General features: G+C 49.8%; 1 protein-coding gene across 2 annotated transcripts in view; it reads right to left on the bottom strand.

Annotated features, from left to right (window-relative positions):
* Window positions 1-5,879: 5,879 nt before the first annotated feature.
* LOC140455397 (flotillin-1-like) overlaps window positions 5,880-26,430 on the bottom strand; it is a 43,852-nt gene continuing 23,301 nt past the window's right edge. For both annotated transcript variants that reach the window (XM_072550205.1, XM_072550204.1), the window contains exons 5-13: window positions 21,768-21,911; window positions 21,404-21,523; window positions 20,134-20,229; window positions 18,871-19,023; window positions 17,919-18,100; window positions 16,163-16,208; window positions 11,227-11,364; window positions 8,335-8,499; window positions 5,880-6,844 (exon numbers count right to left, since the gene is read on the bottom strand). In XM_072550205.1, the coding sequence (XP_072406306.1) occupies window positions 6,815-6,844; window positions 8,335-8,499; window positions 11,227-11,364; window positions 16,163-16,208; window positions 17,919-18,100; window positions 18,871-19,023; window positions 20,134-20,229; window positions 21,404-21,523; window positions 21,768-21,911 (1,074 nt within the window). In that variant the 3' untranslated portion in view covers window positions 5,880-6,814. The remainder of the gene's footprint in view (window positions 6,845-8,334; window positions 8,500-11,226; window positions 11,365-16,162; window positions 16,209-17,918; window positions 18,101-18,870; window positions 19,024-20,133; window positions 20,230-21,403; window positions 21,524-21,767; window positions 21,912-26,430) is intronic.

The following is a 26,430-nucleotide window of genomic DNA, read 5'->3' as shown; positions in this document are numbered from 1 at the left end:
GATTCTCCTGCTCCTCAGATGCTGCTTGACCAGCTACGCTTTTCCAACGCCACACGTTTTAAGCTCTGATCTCCAACATCTGCAGCCCTCACTTTCTTCCTGCAGCCAAGAGTTTGGCAGGGAACAAGTTAGGGCTGATGAATTAAACTGCATTTAATTCAATGCAAGAAGCCTAACAGGGAAGGCAGATGAACTCAGGGCATGTTAAGGAACATGGGACTGGGATATCACAGCAATTACAGAAACATGGCAAATGGATGGATAGGACTGGCAGGTTAATGTTCCAGGATATAGATGCTACAGGAAGGATAGAAGGGGGGGGGGGGGGCAAGAGAGAAGGAGGCAGGGACTTTTGGTTAGGGCTAACATTATGGCTGGACTTGGGGAGGATATTCCTGCGAGATTGTCCAGGGAAGTTATTTGGATGGAACTGAGAAATAAGAAAGGAATGGTCACCTTGTTGGGATTGTACTAAAAGACAGCAGGAAATTGAGAGGCAAATACATAAGATCCCAGCTATTTATGAGAATAATAGAGTAATAACGGTAGGGAACTGTAGCTTTCCAAACATAGACTGGGATTGCCTTAGTGTTAAGGGCTTGGAGAGGGAGGAATTTAAGTGTGTACAAGAAAGTTTCCTTATTCAACATGTGGACGTACCTACCAGGGCAGGAGCAGGACTTGACCTTCCCTTGGGAAATAAGGCAGGGCAAGTGACTGAGGTGTGATCATAATTCTATTAGTTTTTAAAAAAAAAACTTACGACAAAGGATAGACCAGAGCTAAAAGTTAAAGTTCTAAATTGGAGTAATTGGGAAGGCTATTTGCAGGTAAAGGCACGGTTAGGAAGTGAAGTGGGAGGCTTTTAACAATGAGGTATAATGAGAGTTCAGAGACAGTATGTTCCTATTAGTGTGAAGGACAAGGTGGTTCGGTTTAGGGAATGCTGAACAGCTGGAGAAATTAAGGCTGTGGACAAGAAAGGGAAGGCATTATCAGATATGCACAGCTGGGATTGAGTGGATCCGGGAGGGAGTATGAGGGTAGTACACTTAAGGCAAAAAAGGGGATAAGAGATGGTGATGGCAAATAAAGTTAAAGAGAATCCAAAGAGATTCTAAAAGTATATTAAAAGAGTAACTAGGGAGAGAATAGGACCCCTTAAAGATCAATGAGGCTGTCTGCGTGTGGAACCACAGGAGATAGGTGAGATACTAAATGAATATTCCACGTCAGCATTTACATAGAGGAGGAGATGGAAACGAGGGAACCTAGGGAAATAAATTGGTGAAGTCTTGAAATTTTCCATATTATAGGTGTTGGAAGTCCAAAAAATGTCACTGATGAATAGCTGAAGGTGGTTGAGCCCAGGACGCTTGCCCTGAGGAGCTCCTGCAAAGGTTCCCTGGGTCAGAGATGACAGACTGGAACCAACCTGCTCTGTTATGGGTATGCCACCAACCAGCAGAGAGAGAGTTTTCTCTCGGTTTGCACTGACTCTAGATTGGCTGGGACTCACCGACACCACATTCGGTTCAATGCAGACTTGGCCTCAAAGACAATTCTTCCCAAGTCACTTGTAAAATTCATTTGTAATCGGACAGCATCTGTCCCGACGTGTGAAAGATACAAAACTTCAGCAGCATGGCTTTTGTTTTCCACCCCCCCAAGCAAATAATGTAATGCCTGGCAACTAATTTAAGATTCCTTCAAATGCTACTGAAGAAATGAATAGTAAAGAGCTCACTTGTGATTTTTAACGTACGTGACAACCTTCCTTGCCAACCAACCATTGGTAACAAACCCTGCAAGGAGGAGAATGTGAGGACTGTAGATGCTGGAGATCAGAGCTGAAAATGTGTTGCTGGAAAAGCGCAGCAGGTCAGGCAGCATCCAAGGAGCAGGTGAATCGACGTTTCAGCCTGAAGAAGGGCTCATGTCTGAAACGTCGATTCTCCTGCTCCTTGGATGCTGCCTGACCTGCTGCCCTTTTCCAGAACAAACCGTTCAACTCAGGAACCCAAGAAAAATGGCAATCGAAGTATTTGTTGATTGACCTTTCAACCAAATTCATTTGCAGCTTCCTTTAGTGCAATCTGAAGCTTTAATTAGCATTTGCTCAACATAACATCACAAAGGGCTTTAGTTAGTGAAGCACTGATGTAGTGAAGATGCATTGAGATGAATGAGGGTCAAAATGATAGAACTTTTTGCAATTAATAAGTGAGGAGAAAGCGGTTCCAATGGTGAAAAGGTCAAGGGGTAAGAGCACCCAGTTTTATGGTGAGTGGTAGCAGAACTTATATAATTAGCATTAACTTGCAAAAGGGAAAGGCCTTTTGCAATACTGGAAAACAAAACGCAGGGAAAGAGCAAGGGGATTAGATTCCCTACAGTATGAAAACAGGCCATTCGGCCCAACAAGTCCACACTGATCCTCCGAAGAGCAAACCACCCGCACCCACTCCCCTACCGTATGTTTATCCCTGATAAACGCACCTAACACTTTGGGCAACTTAGCACAGCCAATTCACTTGACTTGCACATCTTTGGATTGTGGGAGGAAACTGAAGCACCCGGAGGAAACCCACGCAGACACAGGGAGAACATGCAAACTCCACACGAGGCTGGAATCGAACCCGAGTCCCTGGCGCTGAGAGGCAGCAGTGCTAACCACTGAGCCACCGTGAGTGGGGGAAAGAGGGAAAAAGAAAGTTAAAAAGAAGGTTGGGTGTGCAGGTTTGATAGTAGAAGTGAAAATTAAAGTCATTTCAGGTCGCTGTGAAAGAGAAATCTTTCCTCTCTCAATGAACAAATGGAAAAGTATCCAATGGTCTTTACCTCCATTGGCGTGTCTCAATTTCACTATGCCATAACACTGGCCTCTACTGGTAGTTTAAAGGTATTACAGAGTGCAGATTATCATGGAACCCAGAACTCAAGAGTGCCTCACCACCTCACACCCCAGAAATCCAGCTAGCCCACAGCCGTAATACACCAGGCAGGGACACCCTAAAGGTGAAAGTGCAAATACGACCCAAGTCCTGGCTGAGCATGCCATAGTCCAAATGTGAATGTACTACAGGCGACAGTGAGGACTGCAGATGCTGGAGATCAGTCGAGAGTGTGGTGCTGGAAAAGCACAGCAGGTCAGGCAGCATCCGAGGAGCAGGAGAATCGACGTTACGAGTAAAATGTACTAGAGCCAAGTTTTTGCAGGAGACAAAAACCAGAGAGAAGCCAAGTGCTGAGGGATCACAAAGAGTCTGCAGAGGAAACAGACAGGGTCAGTGAGTGGACAAAAACTTGGCAGATGGAATTTAACGAGGGGGGGGGGGTAAAAATGTTAGGTTACATACTTTGGTAGTAAGAATAGAAGATCTGAATGTTATTTAAATGGAGAAGGACTGCGGAAAGCTAGAGAAGGGAGGGATTTGGGTGCTCTCATCTGTGAATCACAAAAAAACAAACATACAAGTACTGTATTAGGTGAGGCACCTAGAATTGTATTCAAAGGGAATGGAGTATCAAAATGGGGAGACTTTGCCAAAGGGCCTATGCCTGAAATGTCGATTTTCCTGCTCCTCGGATGCTGCCTGACCTACTGTGCTTTTCCAGCACCACACTCTCAACTCTGATCTCCAACATCCACAGTCCTCACTTTCTACTAGTTAGATCACAGCTGGAATGCTGTGTACAGTTTGGTCCTGGCATTTAAGGCATTCGGGGCAGTGCAAAGACAGTTCACCAGAAAGGGATTTACTCAAGAGGTGGGGGGGGGGGGGTGTGGCGGTTGGGCCTGTGCTCACCGGAGTTTAGATGAATTCAAGATCGTCTTACTCAAACAGACCAGATGCAAGATTCTTACAGGACATAACTTCTTGGCACAACTGTAGAAGTGTCATTCCCTCCTCCCCACTCCCCCACCCGCCCCCAACTTGTGGGAAAGTCTAGGACCAGGGGGCATAATCTCAGGATAGCTGTCCGCCCACTAAAGACAGAGATGAGCAGCAATATCTCCTCTAAGAGAGTGACAAATCTGTCGAATTCTTCCCTGCAGAAGGCTGTCGAGGCTGGGTCATTACCCAAGGCTGAGAAAGAATTTTAATCAGCAAGGGAATCAAGGATTACTGGGAAAAGGCAGGAAAATGGGTTTCGGGATGACCAGGTCAACCACGATTTCATTGAATGACGGAGCAGACTTAACGGACTGAAGAGCTCCACTCTCTGCTCTGTTGTTTAAGGTCTTATGGACCGCAACCCCGATCCGAATGGGGGAACGAACGAACGAACATGTCCAATTGTCCGGAGAGCTCCTGAGAACCAGTCTTGGCTAGTGATGCCTCCCAAGGTTCAAGACCCCAGTCAACACATCGAACAGAACATAAGCTGCACAGCCCCTACTACAGAACCGTGCCGAATGGATTCGAATATCGACAGCAGGAGGTAATTTCTGAATGGGTGCAAAGGTACAAACGGTGGAAGAATCAAAGGAAATTTAGGGGCTCCCACCTACAGCCCACTAAATCTGAACAGGTACAAAAACAAAATCAACACAAGGGGGACCAATGGACACTATCCTTCATTACAAGGTGACTGGAATATGACAGAGGTGTCATAGAGACGTATAGAACAAAAACAGACCCTTCAGTCCAACCCGTCCATGCTGACCAGATATCCCAATCCAATCTAGTCCCACCTGCCAGCACCCAGCCCATATCTCTCCAAATCCTTCCTATCCATATACCCATCCAGATGCCTTCTAAATGTTGCAATTGTACCAGGCTCCATCACTTCCTCTGGCAGCTCATTCCATACACGTACCACCCTCTGTGTGAAAAAGTTGCCCCTCAGGTGTCTTTTACATCTTTCCCCTCTCACCCTAAACCTATGCCCTCTAGTTCTGCACTCCCCGACCCCAGGGAAAAGACTTGGTCTATTACCCTCTCCAAGCCCCACATGATTTTGTAAACCTCTATGAGGTCACCCCTCAGCCGCTGATGCTCCAGGGAAAACAGCCCCCAGCCCTGCTCAGCCTCTCCCTGTAGCTCAAATCCTCCAACCCTGGCAATATCCTTGTAAATATTTTCTTAACCCTTGAAAGTTTCACAACATCTTTCCGATAGGAAGGAGACCAGAATTGCATGCAATATTCCAACAGCAGCCTAACCAATGTCCTGTACAACCGCAACGTGACCTCCCAACTCCTCAAGGATTAAAGCAAATGATAAGTGCACCATGTACGACTGCGGTCACTATAATGTTGAAGATGAGAGCATATTTACAAGATCTGAAGGTATGAAGTGAAGTTGTTGGTTAGATAGTCAAAAATTGTGTCTACTGGTTAGGAGCACAGGGCACGAGACTAAGGCACTTTCAGGGGTGAAGTTAGGGAAAAACAAGTATCGGCAAAAGGTGGTTGGAATTTTGGAACTCTTCCACAAACGACAGCTGATGCTGGGCCAATTCCTACTTCCGAAATGGGAACAGACAGGTTTTTATTGAGCAGGGGTTATTAAGGGATGACGAGGAGAGGGTGAAAGGCAGGTCAGTGGAGATGGTCAAATCTTACTGAGTAGTAGGTCAGTCGCAAAGGGCTAATCAGCCTCTTGCAGTTCCCTTCATCGTCCAACCGCGTGATCAAAACCCACCCTCCTGCCTCTCTCCAAACCCCCGGCCATGGAAAATCGGGTTCAACTGTATACCTCCTCAATCCCTTTCAGGATGTGGAAAGGCTCAGTCAAACTGTGCCTTATTTCAAACGGGCACGACCACATCCTCATCTCTCAGCGACCGCAGAGCTGGGGAGAAATTCAGAACACAGGGAGAGAGTCACCTTTTATCCCCACCCACCGCTGTCAGGAAATAAGTACCAGAAGCAAGGCAGACGAGATGTTTTATTTTACTTTGTCACAGCAGCTGGACAGCTATATTAAATGTAACAGTGAGTATTTCTAAATATCTCCACGGAGGAGGATCAGGCAACAGGGCAATTCTGTATAATATATACACAACATATTACAAAAAAAAACATTAGTCAGAATTATTTGAATGGATTGTTTTGATCTTTTTTTTTGGACTAAGTGATTGTTTCAGAGAGCTGAGGTGAACTTCACAGGATTGTGTTAACATGTCCTGACACAGGATGATAAGCCTCCAAATGAATGATGTTAAGTTTGTTAAAATTGGAATCTGGTCAGAGACACGAACACTCTAAGGCACTGCCACTTGGTAAACAACAAGGAAAAAAAGAACATTAAAACATGATTTTTCTTTTCTGAGCCCTCCCCGTTCAGAGGCTTCACTGGAACACGACATCGTTGACAGCACGTAGTGTCTCAGGCTGTGAAAACAGCTCCCTCCCCCCCCCACCCCGACTGTTATCAGAACCCAAGCAGACTAATTCCAGTTATGGAAGTGCTGAAATGTTCAGGCATCGTCACAGCTCAGACAGACCGACCGACCGACACAGACAAGAAAATGCACAATTTAAAACAGATAGGACCTTTCGAAAGAGGTACGCGATTCAGGAAAATGAGACACAGTGACAAAAGACCGACGATATGATTGTCCATTTGTGTCTCAATCCCTTCTACATTGAGATTGACTGACAGGACAACACTGAGCAGGAGAATAAAAGGTAACGGACAAACACATGCAGACTGAACAGTAACACATAGGTAAATACACATGCAATAGAGGAACACTATCCACCGCCAACCCCACAGCCCGAACTCTGTCCCTGTCGGACTTCACTTGCATCAGGTAGTGTCCCAGACCACACATTCCATCCACGCTCGCCTGCCTTGCTGTATTAGGACATTCGACTGGGTTTCGCAGCTCCCTGCAGACACAACGGGACATGGTCAGAGGTGGAAGGTAAAAGAATTTATAGATTAAACATTGGCACTGTCTTCCCCAAAACTCTCAATGGCAAGTGGCTAGATAGTCAAACCCATAAGTTACTGTTCCACCCAGTCCCGGGGGGAGGGTGAAAGGGCAGTGTCTGACCCACTGTCCCACCCATTCCCGGGGGGGAGGGGGAAAGGGCAGTGTCTGTCTCACTATCCCACCAAGTCCTGGGGGGAGGCCAGCATCTGACCCACTGTCCCACCCAGTCCCAGAGGGAGAGGGGGAAAGGGCACTTTCTGACCCACAGTCCCACCCAGTCCCAGAGGGAGAGGGGGAAAGGGCAGTGTCTGACCCCCCTGTCCAAACCCAGTCCCAGAGGGAGGGGGGGATAGGATAGTGTCTGACCCACTGTCCCACCCAGTCCCAGAGGGAGGGGGGGATAGGATAGTGTCTGACCCACTGTCCCACCCAGTCCCAGAGGGAGAGGGGGAAAGGGCACTTTCTGACCCACAGTCCCACCCAGTCCCAGAGGGAGGGTAAAGGGCCTTGTCTGAACCACTGTTGCACCCAGTTCCAGGGGGAGGGGAGGAAAGGACAGTGTCTAACCCACTGTCCCACCAGTCCCAGAGGGAGGGGGGAGGAAAGGACAGTGTCTAACCCACTGTCCCACCAGTCCCAGAGGGAGGGGGGGAGGAAAGGACAGTGTCTAACCCACTGTCCCACCAGTCCCAGAGGGAGGGGGGAGGAAAGGACAGTGTCTAACCCACTGTCCCACCAGTCCCAGAGGGAGGGGGGGGGGGAAAAGGACAGTGTCTAACCCACTGTCCCACCAGTCCCAGAGGGAGGGGGGGGAAAAGGACAGTGTCTAACCCACTGTCCCACCAGTCCCAGAGGGAGGGGGGAGGAAAGGACAGTGTCTAACCCACTGTCCCACCAGTCCCAGAGGGAGGGGGGAGGAAAGGACAGTGTCTAACCCACTGTCCCACCAGTCCCAGAGGGAGGGGGGAGGAAAGGACAGTGTCTAACCCACTGTCCCACCAGTCCCAGAGGGAGGGGGGGGGGAAAGGACAGTGTCTAACCCACTGTCCCACCAGTCCCAGAGGGAGGGGGGAGGAAAGGACAGTGTCTGACCCACTGTCCCACCAGTCCCAGAGGGAGGGGGGAGGAAAGGACAGTGTCTGACCCACTGTCCCACCAGTCCCAAAGGGAGGGAGGGTGAAAAGGACAGTGTCTGACCCACTGTCCCACCAGTCCCAAAGGGAGGGAGGGTGAAAAGGACAGTGTCTGACCCACTGTCCCACCCAGTCCCAGAGGGAGGGGGGGCTGATGACAGTGTCACAGTGTCTGACCCCCTGTCCCACCCAGTCCGAGGGGGGGGGGGGTGATGGACAGTGTCTGACCCCTTGTCCCACCCAGTCCCCGGGGGGAGATAAAGGACACTATCTGACCCACCCAGCCTGGAGGCTCTCCTGCGCTCCTCACCTGGATAATGCTGACGCCGGTGAGTTTCTCAATGGTGTCCGGCAGCTTGGTCATGATGTCGAGCACCTCACCGCTGAGTTTGGCTGCTCCCAGCTCCCCGTTGCCACTGCTGACCATGGTGATCTTCTTCACTTTGGAGAAGGGCTGGCTGATCTCAGCTGCAACCTGGTCCCAACAACAAGCAAGTCAAGGGACTGCTCCAGAAAACATGCAGCCTTGCTGCAATATCAATAACCGTCTCTCTCTCTCTCGCACAACAACACTCCTCAACGATAAGGATTGACAGAAAGAGGAGAATGAGGGACGGTCAGAGAGGGGATGATAAATATCACGTTAGGGCTTTGTCACCACCCAGTAAAGGCTTGCTTTAATCCCCATTTATTATCAACTGAGGCCTCTACAGTCGATGTGACCAAAGGCTCCAAAGACACAGCCCCAGCCGCTGGATTAGTAACTCAGCGACATAACTACAATCTCACCAGAACTTAAACCCCCCCCTCCTCTCACCACCCTCGCAGTTTATCCCTTTCGGTGAAGTTCCTCATTCTTAGCTGAGGGGTCGACCTTATAAAGGTTTATAGGGTAAATAGACAAGGTCTTTTCCCTGTGGGGTGGGGAGTCCAGAAGTAGACAGCATAGGTGTAGGGCGAGAGGGGAAGGATTTAAAAGGTCTCCTCTCCTTCCTATTGGAAAGATGTTGTGAAGCTTGAAAGGGTTCAGAAAAGATTTACAAGGATGTTGCCAGGGTTGGAGGGTTTGAGCTACAGGGAGAGGCTGAACAGGCTGGGGCTGTTTTCCCTGGAGCTTCAGAGGCTGAGGGGTGACCTTATAGAGGTTTATAAAATCATGAGGGGCATGGATAGGGTAAATGGTCAAAGTCTCTTCCCTGGGGTGGGGGAGTCCAGAACTAGAGATTTAGGGTGAGAGGGGAAAGATATAAAAGGAGCCCAAGGGGCAACTTTTTCACACAGAGGGTGGTACGTGTATGGAATGTGCTGCCAGAGGAAGTGGTGGAGGCTGGTACAATTGCAACAACTTAAAAGGTATCTGGATGGGTACATGGATAGGAAGAGTTTAGAGGGATATGGGCCAAATGCTGGCAAATGGCATTAGATTAAGTTGGGATATCTGGTCGGCATTGACTAGTTGGACCAAAGGTCTGTTTCCATGCTGTACGTCTCTCTGGCTCATTCCTAGAAAGCATTTCTGCACGCAACTGCACAGTGGTGCTGTCACCAGATTAATAGCCCAGAGACTTTTACATTCAAAAAGCAGCATGGCTCATGGTGCAATCTGACGGTCAAACCAGGAAAGACCCATCTGGTTCACTTACATCTTTGTTTACAGACAGAAACCTGGCCTACATGTGGTACAAGACCCACAGCAGCGTGGACCACACTGGAATGTCCTCTGAAACAGTCTAACAAGCCACTTTGGTTGTTATGAACCTTGTAAAATATCTGCCTGAAGAAGAAAAGTAGGACTGAAACAATATCGACTACCTGGCATCATGAGACACCAGAGATGACCATGGCAAACTGAGCCCTGTCAACCATGTAGGGTGCTCCTCACTCACATCTGCTCGCACCAACACCATCGAATCCCCACAGTGTGGAAGCAGGTATTCGGCCCACCACTACGACCCTCTGAACAGCCTCACACCCAGACCCAACCCCTCTCCACTATCCCGTGACTCTGCTGTCGCCATGGTTCATCCACCTAGCCTGCAGATTCCTGAACACTACGGAGCAATTTAGCATGGCCAATCCATCCTTACCTGCACATCTTTGGATGGTGGGAGGAGACCCACGCAGACACGGGGGAGAATGTGCAAACTCCACACAGACAGTTGGCAGAGGCTGGAATCGAACCCGGGTCCCTGGTGCTGAGAGGCAGCTGTGTTAACCACTGAGCCACCGTGCCACCCCAGCCCAGGGAAAGCTATCCCACAAATTGGCGGAGTAGAAACATGTCCGTGCCAAACAGCAAAAGCAGTAACTGATAAACAAGGCTAAGCAATTCCATAATCAGTGGATCATCACTGAATACCCAAAAATCTCAGTCCTGGCTGTTACAATTCACCAGTGTCTGAGCTGGGCTGAGCCACGTGAATACTGTGGCTACAAGAGCAGGTCAGAGGCTGGGAATACTGTGACCAGCAGCTTATCACCTGCATCCCCAGAGCCTATCCACCATCTCCAACACACAAGTCAGGTACATGACGGAGAGCTGCTCACTTGCCTGAATTAGTGCAGCTCTGACAACAGTCAAGAAGCTTGACACCGTCCAGGAGAAAGCAGCCCGCTTGTCACAAGATCCACCAACCCTCAAATCACTGCAGTGCCCCAGCTCTGAAACGCGCAGCAGACATTCAACAAGGCTCCCTAAGTAGCCGCCGACAACCCACAACCCCTTCCGTCTGGAAGGGTGAAAGGCACCAGGTGCCTGGCAACACCACCATCTGCAAGCTCTTTTATGAACCATTCGCCCACCCTGACTTGGAAATATACCTCCGTTTCTTCACTGTCCTCCACTGGGTCGAACACCCAAGCACTCCCTTCCCCGAGTGGCTCAACCGACATGAAACAGACTGAGGCAGCTTGCCACCACATTCTCAAAGGGCAGCTGGAGAACTGGCAATAAATTCTGGCCTTGCCGGAGAGGCTGATATCTCCTGAATTAATTTTTCAAAGATGCTCTCTATAATTCCAAACCATGGTGGCGTGGGGATGGTGGGATTTGCGAAGGAGCGGGGTTGGGGGAAGATGAATTTCCAGAACATCATGGACAAGAACCGCCCCCTCCTGCTCCTCCTCCCCGAGATTGGAGCTGAAGGCTTGGCACAATCACTCAGCCGCAGGTCGGGGAGATCTCGCCTTCTCGAGTGCTTACCTCAGGCAGCTTTTCCAGCACCATATCGACCATGGCAGCGTCCTTGTACTCGTTGAAGGCCTCTGCTTTCTTGATCATTTGCTCAGCCTCTGCCTTGGCCTTGGCTTGGATGGCAAAAGCCTCGGCATCTCCTTTCACCTACGGAGCGAGCCAAGCACAGCCGTTTTAGTCAGGTACAGGCCGGAGGCGGCTGGGACAACGCAGCAAGCCAGGCAGCGTCGGGACGTGCAAAGGTCGGCGTTTCGGGTACAACCCTGGGGGTGGGGAGCGGCAGATAAAGGGGGAGGTGAGGTGGGGATAGGTGGAGGGTACGACCTGATTGGTCAATGGGAGGAATGAATCTGGTTGGTGGCAGGGAGCAGTGGAAGGGATGGGGGAGGGGGTCAGGGGATGGGGAGGGAGGCTATTTGGAATGGAGAGATGATGAGGAACTGCACCTCATCTTCCGCCTGGGCAGCCCACAGCCCGGAGGATTCAACGTTGAGTTCTCCAATTTCAAATAAACTCCCTCCCCATCCATCCCTCGACAACCCTTCCCAGACTCTTCCCCCTCCCTTCCAGCCGCCAACTGGATTCATCCCTCCCACTGACCAACCAGGTGGTACCCTCTACCTGTCTTCACCACTTCACCAGCCTGCCCCCGCCACCCCCTTTATCTCCAGCTCCCCCCCCCCACCCAGTCCTGAAGAAGGGTTACACCCGAAATGTCGGCCTCTCCATCTCCTGATGCTGCCTGGGTTGCTGTGTTCTTCCAGCCTGCTCCTGCCTGTCTACTTTAGATTCCAGCATCTGCAGTTTTATTAGTCTCTTACCAAGCTTATTCTGATACAGCCGAAACCCCCCTCCCCCCCCCCCACCCCCCCACCACCAAGCAGCAATATCACAGCCGCTCAGCTCTTTCCCCACCCCTGATGATAGCCCATCTGTACCACTTTTCACCCGTGTTCCCCGTCTCCGTCCGTAAAAGGAAACAAAGATGCCCTGACTTTAATTTGGAAAAGCTGCTCTTGGATCCAGTGATCTGGGGCGGGTGCCAATGGAGAAAACAATCCCAGATTTCCACTGCCCATAAATTCCAAGGAAGAACAATACCAAAGGTCAGACCTTCTAGCCAGATTAACTGAAAACATTTAATATACGAAAGCTAAAAACAAAAATCGAAGGGAAATCCAGATGTTAGCTCATATTCCACAGAATATTATAATATAGAAAGGAAAGGCTAAAAACGTACTAGCAAAGGACATTTAGAATCCAGGAGAAAGCTAGCCAAGAAACCTAAAAGCAGATCGTAAGACTTTCTCTCTGTATTGAAAGCATTATTAAGGCTGGATAGGCTGGGCCTTTCTCTCTGGAGCCTAGGAGACCTTACAGAGGTCTAGAAAGTCATGAGAGGCATAAATAAAGTAGATAGCCAAGTTTTTCCCAGTGGTGGGGGGAGTCTAAAACTACGGGTATAAGTTTAAGATGTGAGGGGAGAAATACAAAAAGGGTGCAGCGGAGCAACATTTTTCACACAGAGGGTGCTGAGTGTTTGGAACAGGCTGCTAGAGGTAGTGGCAGAAGGGAGTACAGTTTTGTCATTTCAGAAACATTCAGACAGGTACATGAATGGGATAGGTCTTGGGGTGGGGTGCAGAATGATAAGGACCAAATGCAGAGAAATGGGACGAGTTTAAATTACGAAAACTGGGCGGCCAAAGGGCCTGTTTCCAAGTCGAAGACCTCTACGACACAGGAGTTAGCTAAGTTAGCACTGGTCCTCTGAAAGGTGAGCCTGGAGAATTAATAATGGAAAATGAAGAATGGAAGTTGAACAGGCATTTTAATCACAGAATCCCTACAGTGTGGAAACAGGCCTTTTGGCCCAACAAGTCCACACCAACCCTCTGAAGAGTAACCCTACCCAGACTCATTTACCTACCCTGTTACTCTACATTTACTCCTGACTAATACACCTAACCTACACATTGCTAGACACTACAGGCAACTTAGCACAGGCAATCCACCTGAACCTGCATATCTTTGGACTGTGGGAGGAAACCGGAGCACCCGGAGGAAACCCACACAGACACGGGGGGAACATGCAAACTCCACACAGAGGGTCGCCCGAGGCGGGAATCGAACCCGGGTCCCTGGCGCCGTGAGGCAGCAGTGCCAACCACTGAGCCACCATGCCACCCCAATCAGTCTTCATCATAGAGGCTCGAAATAACAGCTCGAGGTCTCTATGCTTGTAACTACAGATCGGGAAATGAAAAGGAGCAACGCAGGAAAATTACAATCACTACAGAAGTGGGACTGAATGAATTGCCGGAGCTACAGACTGACAGGTACTCAGCTCCTGACTGACTCCATCCCAATGTTTTTTGAAGACTGGCAAGCGAGATAGTTGATGCACAGGTTGAACGTCCCATTAGATTGTTAAGTAGAAAATGATCAGAAAGTGCAACGGATGCAAAGCAGGAAACTACTGGTCTGTTAGCTTAACATTTGTCCTTGAGAAAATGTTAAGGGCTATTACTAAGAGTTACAGCAGGGCACTTAGGCAAACTCAAGGTAACTAGTCAGAGGCACTGTGGTCCTCATGAAAGGGTAATCATGTTTCAACTGCAGACCCAGACCTGTACAGCCAGGAGGCCATTCAGCCCTGTATATCCATGCCAGGGTTCTCTGAGAAAGTAATATGTCATGTGGATCAAGGGGAACCAGTGATCATAGTGTACTTAGATTTACAGAAGGCATTTGGTGAGGTATCAGGTCAAAGGTGATTGTGGCAAATTAAGGGTCATGGTGTAGGGGTGGCATACTGACATGTCCAGAAGACTGACTGGTTAACAGGAAGCAGAAGGAGCTCGAAATGGGTCTCTCTCTAGCTGACAAGAAACAATGAGTTGTTGTGAAATAGGGATCAGCGCTGGGACTTTGATGGTTTATAATTAATACTCACGATTAGGATAAAGGGACTGAGGGTATTGTCAAACTTACTGAGACACGGAGATGGGTGAAGGGGACAAATGGCTGGCATACGAAGTGTATGTAACTTGAGACTGTCCCTTTCAGTGGGAAAAACAGAATGCATATTAGCGAAATAGTGAGAGATTGAAAAGCTTCGAGATGCAGAGGGATCTGGGTGCCCGTGAGTATGCAAGGCAAACGGATGGAGGTTGTGCCTCAGTTGTACAGGTGAGTACTCGTGTTCAGTATTAGATTAGCTTCCTGACAGTGTGGAAACAGGCCCTACAGCCCAGCAAATCCACACCGACCTTCCGAAGAGTAACCCACCCAGACCCATTTCCCTCTGACTAATGCACCTGTGGGCAATTTAGCATGGCCAATTCACCTGACCTGCACATCTTTGGATTGTGGAAGGAAACCGGAGCACCCGGAGGAAACCCACGCAGACACAGGGAGAATGTGCAAACTCCACACAGACAGTTGCCCGAAGCGGGAATTGAACCCAGGTCTTTGGCGCTGTAAGGCAGCTGTGCTAACCACTGAGCCACCATGCTGCCCCATTAATAACTGTGTTACTGCAGCAGCATCTTTATGGAGTGGTGTCAGATAGTGATTAGTTAAGAAAAAGAAGGGGTTTAATTTGTTAATAGGTTAGTTTAGTGTTTCACTGTTAGAATCAGGAAAATAAATCATCTTTTCTTTAAACCATGGAAATCAGGGGTTTTCGTTCTTTCACTCACTAACACTGAGGCGAGGCGAGCTTTTCTGGGTGTTTTGGTTTTAACGAGCAGAGGGATTTGACCTCCGAGTTGTAAAAGTATTTAAGGGTGGATGCAAATGGTTCGGAAGCAGTTCAGACCAGGTTTGTTGGACTAATATCTGAAAAGGGTTGGTTCCCACATGAGAAAGCGTTGAACAGGCGAGGTGAGTATCCACTGGAGTTGAGGTAAGAGGCACCATGAATGGGAACAAGCAAGATTCTCAGGGGTCTTAAAGGTGAGAGGGAGTTTCCTCTTCTTAGGGGATCGAGAAGGTTTAAAAGGAAGGAGTCGAGATGCGGCAGAACTGGAAGTTTGCACGTTCTCCCCGTGTCTGTGTGGGTTTCCTCCCAGAGTCCAAAGATGTGCAGCTTAGGTGTATTGGCCGTGCTAAATTGCCCATTGTGTCCAGGGATTCGTAGATTAGGTGCATCAGTCAGGCGTACACATTGGGTAGGGGGAACGGGTCAGGGTGGGTTACTCTTCGGAGGGTCGGTGTGGACTTGTAGGGCCAAAGGGCATGTTTCCCTACTGTAGGGATTCTATTCTCACACAGGGTTTTCAGGACTCTCTTTTCGAAAAAGGCAGCAGAAGCAGAGCCTTGCAACATTCTAAAAGGCATCGCCACAGTGGTAGACTCGCCAACTTTAAGAGCATTTGATAAACAGTCATTGGACAGACATATGGATGATAATGGAATAATGTAGGGAAGATGGGCTTCAGATTGGTTCCACAGGTCGGCACAACGTCGAGGGCTGAAGGGCGCTGGAATGTTCGAGGTTAAGCACAGGGGTGAAGGAAGATCGGCAGTAGGTGAGAGCATGGATTTGACATAAGAATCAGGTTAACCACGACCTTTAAACAGAGGTGGTGCAGGCTTCAGGAGCTGAATGACCGCCCACCGCTCCTTTTCCCGATGTTCCCATGCTCCTTGTGTGAAAAGGAAACTCGTCTGAAGTATCGCAGATGGTTAACAGCGCTGAAGGAGGCCAGTTGGCATATTGTGCCTAGCTGGCTCTGCAAAAGAGCTGCTACATTAATACAAACTCAGCCCGTGCAATCCTGCCCTCTAATTTTAGGCTTTAAGCTCTGGTGGGTCACTCCGGTCAATTTTGTACCGCCCTCCCTCCAGGGCGGATCTGTGGCGCCGGTCCCAGATCTGAACCCAAGTTTCTGACCAGGATTCCCCACAACAGGAAGGATGGGAAAAAAAAATGACTTACTCGAATGGACTCAGCCTCGGCCTCAGCTTCCATGATGAGCTTCAACCTAGAGAGCAAGAGACACAATGGCGGCCAAGTGGAACGACAAGATGGGCATGTTAGACAGAACAGGACCGAGAACTCAACTCCGCACCCAGGGCAGCCTCAATAAACACAGAGGCACTGTATCTTTACATTAAAATCTGCACCCTTTCTTCACTCAGTAGTAAGGGCAAGGAATGCCCTGCCTGCAACAGTGGTAGACTCGCCAACTTTAAGAGCATTTGATAAACAGTCATTGGACAGACATATGGATGATAATGGAATAATGTAGGCAAGATGGGCTTCAGATTGGTTCCACAGGTCAGCACAATGTCAAGGGCCAAAGGGCGCTGGAGTGTTCGATGTTCCATGAAATCCCACTACAGAGAGACCCCGACATAAATATCGAAGTGCTGAGGAAGTGCTGTTTGGAAAAGGAACTTGGAGCTGATCCGCTCTCTCTCGGGGTGACCGCAGAGGATCCCATGGCAACGCTGTTCGACGGAGAGCAGGTGAGCGCCCCCTGGTGTCCTGGAGCATGAAGGGAACGAGTGAATTCCCCAGACTGACCCTCCATTACCCACCAGCTTCCCTGGGTGGCTCTATAACTTTGCACCACGGTTGTGGATATGAGAATCTGAGAGAGGGAAGGAATTGGTGGGGGAATAGGGTTTAACAAAAAAGCCACTTTGCTTGAAACACTCCTCCCACACATGGCACTTTGCTGCAAAAGCTGTCCAGCTCCTGGCCTGGGATTCCCCTATTCCCCCAGCGATCCATCTGTGCACATAGTAGCTCCAGTGTATTTAGAGCATTCCCCCCACACTCCATCACGTTCACCTGCTCACCAGGAGCAATTCAGGCCCCTGGTGGAATTCAGCACCATAGCAGCGACCTTGTCCCCAGCACCAAGCCACTAACCTCTCGCCAGACCCCCAGAGCTCGGGAACTCAGCTGGGACAGTGGACTTGCAGGAAGTCTGCTAAAGCGATTATCCTTCAGAACATCAACAGTCCCCGGTAGATTCGGTCGAGTCACCGGCTCATACACGAGATTCATTCTCGAACGTGCGGGAACTGAGTCGAGGTGCCGGAGAGAGACAGAGAGAGCACAAATCTCCAAACACTGAAGGTGCGTCACCCTTCGAGCACCCACCTGCCCCAGATGTGAAGGGCGCTGCGAGTCATTCACTCAATTGACCGTCTATTTCAGAATCCATTGGACTAGAATCATACATTCCTTACAGTGTGGAAACAGGCCCAGTAAGTCCATACCGACCCTCCAAATAGTAACCCACCCAGACCCATTCCCCTATTACTCTATCTTTATTCCTGACTAATGCACCTAACCTACACATCCCTGGACACTATGAGAAATTTAACATGGCCAATCCATCCTAACCTGCGCAGATTTAGACTCTGGGAGGAAACCCACGCAGACATGGGGAGAATGTGCAAACTCCAGACAGACAGTCACCCAAGGCTGGAATCAAACCCGGGTCCCTGGTGCTGTGAGGCAGCAGTGCTAACCACTGAGCTTGGAAGCAAGTCCAGACGTAGATCCCAAGGGGACTGGCGAATGGCGAGAAGGAATGCAATCCCATCCCTGTTCCCGAGGTCTCTCTCTCTCTCTCTCTCTCATACACACACACGCGCGCGCACACAGTGGCCATGTCCCTCCTGAGCCTCCGTCCCCCTCTGCTTTCCCCCTGGGATCTCTGGCCAGTCGCTCCTACCTCTCGGCCTCAGCCAGCTTCTCCAGTCGGTAACGTTCGGCCTCGGCTGGTTTTTTGACCTTGGCCTCCAGCTCCTTCTCTCGGCGGAGGATCTCCTGCTCCTGGACCTGGATCTGCTGGGCACGTTCCACCACCTGCACCTGCATCTTCTCTTCCTCGATCTGCTGCTTGGTCTTGGCCACCTGTGGTGCAGGGAAGGTGGGGTGGGTGTGGGGGCAGGAAACAGGATTAATGTTACCTGCTTCACCACCACTGCTGACATTGGCAGCTCCCAGCTGCACCCATTGGCACAGCTCGCCAACTGCTGAAACGACCTAATCCCAGGCCTGTGTTACCCTACAGTGTGGAAAGAAGCCACTTGGGCAATGAGCGTGCACTGACCCTCCCCAAGAAGCACCCTGTCCTATCCCAGTAACCCTGTGTTTCCTGTGGCTAACCCGCTCAACCTGCACATCCCTGGACACGACGGGCCGGTCCAACTCACCTGCACGTCACTGGACCGTAGAAAGGGAGAAGGGCAAACTCCACACAGGTAAGACAGCCACATCCGATTCCAACTCCTGACTCCTGACCCCTGACACTCGGTTAGGAGGGTGGGCCTGTCTGACCCCACAGATCAGCAATCAAAGACTCCTGACAGAGTTGCCCTGATGAGAACGCAAACTTGCCTGACCTTTAAACCCCCGACCTCAATGACCTGCAGTCGGTTGGACAGGCCTGCCAGACTCCAGAAACCTGTGGGTGATAGGTCAAGCCGAAATAACCCCACACCCCCTAACCCCACCGTTCGCCCTTCCAGCCCGACCTCAATGACCTGCAGTTGGCGGGCCAAGACTACATGACCCCTGACCAGCAGGGGGCGTAGGCCAGGCCTGCCTGATCCCGCTCAGCCACAACAAGCAGCTACTGTTGAGGCAGTTGTGCGTGGCCTCTGACCTGTGACCTCACTGACCTGCAGCTGGTAGGCCAGGTCAGAAGTGGCTTTCTTGGTGTTCACCTCCGTGTCGTAGGTGGCTTTCTTCAGTTCGTAATCGCGTTGAGCTTTGGCCACCTCGATCTCGTTCACATACTGTGCTGAGATTTTCTGCTGCTGGGCCCTGGCTTCCTGTGCAGGGGGCAGGAAGGTTCCAGAAGGTCAGTCACATTGTCCACACATGACGGGGAACGCAGGACTCTATACTGGCCACGCGCTCTCTACACCCCATCGGCAGTCACGTGGGATACTCACCCGACAGGGTAGCCTTGGTCCGAGGGCAAACAATTCCCCAGCTGCCAACCCCCACCCACCACTCCACGTCAGCGCGGTTGTGGGATCTTCCTCTGTAGAAACAGTGTGCCGCAATTCTCTGCACTGCAACAGTGACCAGATTTCACCATGCCCTTCAGTGACTGGATGGTGAAAATGTTATACGAGATGTGACTGATTTCTGACACAGAGTCTGACTCGCTCACACTGCGCTCTGAGCGCAGGAAGGGAACGTACTTGGGACTTAAGGACTGACACACCCAATGTGGACATAACTGCAAAGGTTTGAACCAAGTGTGCCTTGAGGTAATGGTCAAGGGAGCTTTACTCTGCATCTAACCCTGTGCCAACCAGTGCTGCAGGCTTTTAAAGGGGGTAGTCTAGAGGAAGTATTACTCTGCACGTAAACTTATCCTTGCCCTGACGCTGCGTCCCGAGAGGTACTGTCCCCACCTTGGCGCTGCGTCCCACAGGGCACTGTCCTCCGCCCTGGTGTCCCACGGGGCACTGTCTCCCGTCCTGGCGTCCCACGGGGCACTGTCCTCCCCACCCTGGTGCTGCGTTCCACGGGGCACTGTCCTCCCCACCTTGGCGCTGCGTCCCACGGGGCATTGTCCTCCCCACCCTGGCGCTATGTCCCATGGGGCACTGTCTGCCGTCCTGGCGTTCCACAGGGCACTGTCCTCCCCACCCTGGCGCTGCGTTCCACGGGTCACTATCCCCTGTTCCCGGAACGCTCGGCTCAGACAATAAACAGTCGCTGTACAAGGAAGATTTACAACCTTCAAATCTCACATGGGCACAAAACGCAGTAAAGAAGCACCGTACAGCAATCCCAATGACGAAAAGAGTTATCGTTCCACCCAACCAGATGCCCTCATCTCCAGCCGCAGGGGAAGGCGAATCCCCCGAAACCAACCCCTCCCCCCTCCTTCACCAGCTCTCCCCAAAGCCACACCACCCCGATACCTTGATGCCAGAGTCTCGCTTGGCCTCGGCCTCTCCAATGCGGGCATCACGCTGTACCTGGGCGGTACGGGATTTCCCCAGCGAGTGCAGGTAACCCTATGGAGATAGGCAGAACCATTACAACCACAGGGAGGATACCATGGAAACACAAGAGCGTCAATGGGGGTGTAAACTCCGTCAAGTTTATAAAATAAATTGTTTTAAAAAAAACCAAGACGGGTCAGCTTACAGAAAGTGGGTGAGGGGGACAATTCCTTTCCTCAGAACAGGTTATTGCAATACACTAACAGATGGTGTTGGTGACCGCAATGGGGTGTGTCACACTGACGACACGCAGGAGACAGCATTAAAGGTGAGGGATACATCACAGAGAGAACACACTGGAGTGAGTAATGCACTCCTCCCTCATAATGTGACATACTGTTATGAAGTTGCCAGTGTGCACTGTACCTTTAAGAGAGAGGGAAAGCTGTTTTGCACTGAGCACTTGCAGGCACCTGTCATGTGATTGGCAGTCTCAGAGTGCACTGGGAAATTGAAAATATGTAACATTTGGCTGTGAAATAAATACTTGAGTTTTAATCGCTGTTTTCACACCCATTCAAATTGAACCCGTTTAAATTATGCCCCAGGATACTAAAAACCAATCAATTTTGAATTTATTGTTTTGCCTATATCAAACCAATGAGATAATCCAATACTGGGGGTATAAAGAAGATGACATTTTGACAGTGAGAGAGAGAGAGAGAGAGAGAGAAACCGCCATCCTCAGAGTAACTGCCAGCAAAGCACACACTATTCAAAAGGTACCTTTTCCATATGAAACACCTTAGCAATAAAAGACCTAAGACAACCCATGGCGATCTTCAGCCAGAGAGAGACAGCCACCAGATACGACAGCCGCTGTGTGGTTTTGGAATGAAGTCGATGTAATTTTAATATGGGCTTCTATTGGAACAGTGTGTTGTTGTACAGTTGGAGTCAGATAACAAACATTTAAGGGAAAAGAGGCTCAGAGTTGTAAATAGTTGTTGCTAATGTTCACTTTTAGAGTTAAAGAATAAACTGAGAGTCTTTTCTTTAAATAGTGGAAGTTGGGAGGTCTCGGTTAGCCTTACTTTAACAGATTACGGGGCGAAGTGAGCTTTTCTGGGTGGTTGGCTTAATTAGCAGAAGGGTTCACTGCCGTGTTGTAACAGGACACTGGGCTTTGTTAGAGGGTGTTAATTAACAGGGGATCTTGATGACCACTCCCCACCTCCACCCTTACCTGGTCATCGTGGATGTCTTTCAAGGTATAACTGACTACCCCGATGCCCATATTGACCAGGTCGGAAGATGCCACTTTGAACACCTGCTCTGAAAACTTTTTCCGGTCTTTGTAGATCTCCTGGGAAGAGAATGGCAACCGCGGGTGAGGGAAAACAAGAGGCGGGAAACTCCGCGAGTGTCTTGAAAGGTCCTAACTCCCCCACAGCACCTCCCCTCCCCCAACCGCTTGGGGTCCCTGCCCAGGTGACGGAGGGTCGAGGCTACACCGGGTGCCTTCGCTCACCTGAGGGAGCGTCCCAGGTGAGAGAAAGAGATGCGCAAGGCCCGGGGGCGGGGGGAAAACGGGAAGAGCTCAATCCTACCTCCACAGTCATGTGCGCCATGATGGCTCTTTGGTGACCCTCCAACGTCTCCAGGGCGATCTGCCCGATTTCCGCTTCCGATTTGCCCAGGAACATCTGGCAGGCAGCGGCCAGCATCTCCTTGTTCTGTCCCTGGATCTTCACCTGGAACAGGAAGAGGTCACTCGGGAGGGGAGGGGCTAACCTTAACCGGGCCCAAAAAGGGATTTAAAAAAACAACCTCGAAATCCAAACCCAACAGCAGCAGGAATGTTTACAAACTGCAGCATCTCACTGCAAACTGGGTGGCACGGTGGTTCAGTAATTAGCACGGCTGCCTCACAGCACCAGGGTCCCAGGTCCGACTCCAGCCTCGGGCAACTGTCTGCTTGGAGTTTGCACTTTCGCCCCGTGTCTGCGTGGGTTTCCTCCCACAGTCCAAAGATGCCCAGGTCAGGTGAATTGGCCCATGCTAAATTACCCGTAGTGTTAGGTGCATTAGGCAGAGGGAAATGGGACTGGGTGGGTTACTCTTCCGCAGGTCAGTCTGGACTGGTTGGGCCGAACAGCCTGTTTCCACACTGTAGGGAATCTAATCTAATGAAACGGGAGGTGTTGGCAGAATGGCTAATGCTGAAAGAGCAAAGCCACTCCACACCATTCTAGCGCATTGACATTCACTCTCCCCCGGAATCCTTACCCTTAAAATGTAAATTAAATACTTTTCCGTTCACTCGTAGGGAACAGATCCCAATGCATCGAATCCCTGACTATTCATTCCCACTGGAAGGACTGTAATAATCACAACCTCTCCCATTTTCAGATCCGAATGGATAGTATTCTTTCTGGAAAAATCCATGAATCAGATTCTCAAAGTTTCAAACCCATTCCCATTCATTCCTGCTGTAGAGATTAGACTAAAACCAAAACTCTTCCTGGACAGATTAAAGTCACTTGGACTGAGCAGAAATCCTTATCCAAACAGACTGCCTTGGCTAATTTTCCGATTTTTGATATCCCTTGAAATCCTCCCAGCCTTATTGCCTAATTACCTCTCATCAACTGGTGTTAATATCAGATTGCCCCCTCTGTTACCAGTCACTGAAACATCGGGGATTCGGGTTTTGTTTGGATTTTGCCAATGACTGAACAGTTATTGCGAACTCAATGAATTGGTGCTCTCAAGAACTGCCTGCACGGCAAATATTCGGTAAGCGCTCAGGGCAGCTCGGGGCTGTGTGGGCGAGAACAGCTACACAGGATACTACCACAGCAGAAGAACCAGAAAGGGCTCTGACCCACTGGCATTCTGTAACAAAACAGGAAATGGCGATTGGCAAAGGGTTCAAATCCTGCGTAATCCCTGAAAGACCAGGATCCATCTTAATTTTTGAGATCACCGCACAGCCATCCCAGAACAGGGTGCAGGGATGTATTGAACCCGCACTGACTCAGAGAGGGGGGAGGCGGGGAGCTTGGAGTGAAATCAGCTTAAGAGGAACAATGCTGGAAATGCAGTTCAGGACTGATTTTCGTCTCAAATGGTTATTAATGCACCACCAGGCTTCCTGCGCGGATCTTAATTCGATCTTCACATCAGGCAAGAGAGCCCATTAACAAAGGATCAAGTTCATTAACGTAGAGAGGGAGGCCTCAGGGGGTTCATTCTCTGGGAAATCTAATCGTTAATCTCCACTGCAGGCGCTGGGCTGTAATGGAACAACTGGCAGCAAGGTAGACAGTTCTGGGCAGAGACTTAAACACAAAACTGAGGATGATACTGTCCTGATCTCTCAGTCAGGAGGCCTGGATAAAGTCCCACTGAAAAGTATCATGAGCGGGGCTCTTTTCCCAGGCACTTGGCGCGGTGGTAATGTTGCCACAAGGTCTGGGTGTGAGTCTCAGCTGTGCCAGAGGTGTGCACCAGCAGGAAGCGCACAAGTGGAAGCACAAATCAGATTACCAAACCATCTCTGTACAAGTCGCTGCCGCTGTGCTGCTGCACTGCCAACTATTTCCTTCTCCCTTATCCATCACCTGGTCATGCTTTGGTGCTGTAATTCACACTGGGCAGTAGGAGGTGCCCCCCACAGCCGTGGGCCATTCCCTGCAGGAGTCCTCCTGCTTTCCGCTGGGGGATCTGAAAGGGAGTGGCATGCATCAGTTCCACGTGATCATCGTTGGAAGGGGGGTTCACTGGCTCCTAGCCCAATGCGGTGCTGCGAGCACCGCGTGTATACCCACGTATCTGCTGGGTGCTCTGCCTGCTCAATTACGGGCATGGAGATATACAGCATGGAAACTCACCTGTTGGTCCAACCCGTCCATGCTGACCAGATATCCCAACCGAACCTAGTCCCATTTGCCAGCACTTGGCCCATATCCCTCCAAACCCTTCCTATTCATATACCCATCCAGATGTCTTTTAAATGCTGTAATTGTACCAGCCTCCACCACTTCCTCCGGCAGCTCATTCCATACACACACCACCCTCTGCGTGAAAAAAGTTGCCCCTTAGCTCCCTTCTATATCTTTCCCCGCTCACCATAAACCTATGCCCTCTCGTTCTGGACTCCCCCAGCCCAGGGAAGACCTTGCCTATTCACCCTATCCATGCCCCTCATGATTTTATAAACCTCTATAAGGTCACCCCTCAACCTTCGACGCTCCAGGGAAAACAGCCCCAACTTATTCAGCCTCTCCCTACAGCTCAAACTCTACCATTTCAAAACCTGGATCCTGCTCCTCTCTCCTCCCACCCTTAAAAGTTCCACGTGTTTGACCTCTGGCCCTGTGGGTCAGACCACCTCCTGCGGGCCTGGCAAAAGTAGATCCAGGTAACAGGCTGTGGAGGGCGTCGGGAGTCCACCCCTCCCTCCTGCAGCTCTGTCTGTGTCCGAGTACCCTGAGGGAGAGAGCTCCCTCTTTGGAGGAAGTTAGGCGCCACAGTGACTAGAGCGCATTATTTCACCCTCCGTCACCGTTTGAATCTAATCAACCCCCTTCCCTACTATCTTCATAACTACACTGCTGCTGGTGTGCAGTGCTTGTTAACTGATAATTTAATGAGCAACACAGGGGACGTGGGGGTGGTTTATTGATAAGAGGAGAGCTGGGCTCCTTCAGCAACACCCTCCAAGCTTTGAGAGAGGTGGAGACTGCAGCGGCTGGTGTTCACTGACTCCCCCATTTTAATTTCACTCCCACCCCACAACCTTTCCTTCTGTGTTATTGTCAAACTATTCCCCGGGGCATGTAGCTTGATATTTTTAATACGTGATACGGATGACTTGATGGCAGCACGATTGAAACAAAAGCAAGAGCTAGGTATTTGGGTCTCTTGCGGCAGTGTCCCTATCTCTCGGCCAGAAGGCTTCAATTCATGACGCGCTCTCCCCGGACACAGACTGCAGCGTGTCTGCACGGGTGGGCTAAACATAACACCAACTAAGCTCCTCTCATTAATTTTGTGCTGGGGCTTTTTACAAATTCTTATAAAAGCTGCAAGGGGGTGGTGGGAGCCAGCGCAGATTTGGCTTCTGCAGAGAGGAAGGATCCAGAAGGAACCGGTTATGAAGATGTGGGTGTACTGTACCTTTAAGAGAGTTAAAAGCTAGCAGAACTACCTGACAGTACCAAGTGCTCTGAACAAGATATCATGTAACGTTTTGGTCCAGCAGCTAGTGTAGCCGGTTGCCCAGGAGACAAAAACAAATTCAAATTCGGCCAATCGGTTTAAACTATACCCCGAAAAATACCAAATTCCAATCCGGTTTGAATTTAGTATATTGACAATATTAAAAACCAACGAAATAATCCGATGCTTCAGGAGTAGAAGACCGGGAAAAATTGAACAGTTGAGAGAGGACTGCCAAAAGACTAACAGATGTAGGCTGCTAGTCAGAACTCACTGAGAGGGACCTGTCTCAAGAAGGAGTTTGCATAGAGTAAAAACATCGACACTGGCCTGGAGAGCAAGTGTGCAAAGAGAAGATTCGACAGCTGGCTGCTTTTGAAATTGGAATTTTTCAGTAAATCATAATCGGGGATTTTATCGGACTAGTCTTATAGAAGAGTAGGTAAAAGGTAGGTTAGAGGAAGGAGTTGTAAATAGTTGTTAGTTAATTATTCTCGATTAGACCTTAAGAAATAAAGTTGTTAATTTTTACTTTAAGTAGTTCTCAGCCTCTCGAATTTTCACAGATTACTGCACAGGATAAATCTTTTCTGCGTTGCTGGTTTAAATTAAGCAGGAGGGTTTACCCTGTGTCATAACAAACCAATTTGTTTGTTCTATGCTATGGATTTATGATGTAAATCTCTAAGTCTTTCCAACACAAGGACACTGGTGTGTAGAACAGAGTTCAGCCCAACATCCTTCCACAAACATCACAAACAAGCAAATATGAACTGCACGCATTTGCGAGTGCTTTTGAACAACTAACTGTCTCCCATTCCACTGATCTTCGGTTCGATAGAGTGACAGATTAAACACTGGGGTAGAATAACTCGAGACAAAAAAAAAGACGGCAGATGCTGGAATCCAAAGTGGACAGACAGGGCGCAGGAAGAACACAGCAAGCCAGGCAGCATCAGGAGGTTTCGGGTGTAACCCTTTTTCAGGACTGAAGGAGGCTAAAACCTGAAATATTGACTTCTCCACCTCCTGCTGCTGCCTGGCTTG

This window comes from Chiloscyllium punctatum, chromosome 30 (assembly GCF_047496795.1).
Source record: "Chiloscyllium punctatum isolate Juve2018m chromosome 30, sChiPun1.3, whole genome shotgun sequence".
Classification (NCBI taxonomy): domain Eukaryota; kingdom Metazoa; phylum Chordata; class Chondrichthyes; order Orectolobiformes; family Hemiscylliidae; genus Chiloscyllium; species Chiloscyllium punctatum.
The sequence above is the reverse complement of the archived record's forward strand: the minus strand, read 5'-3'. Positions and strand labels throughout refer to the sequence as shown.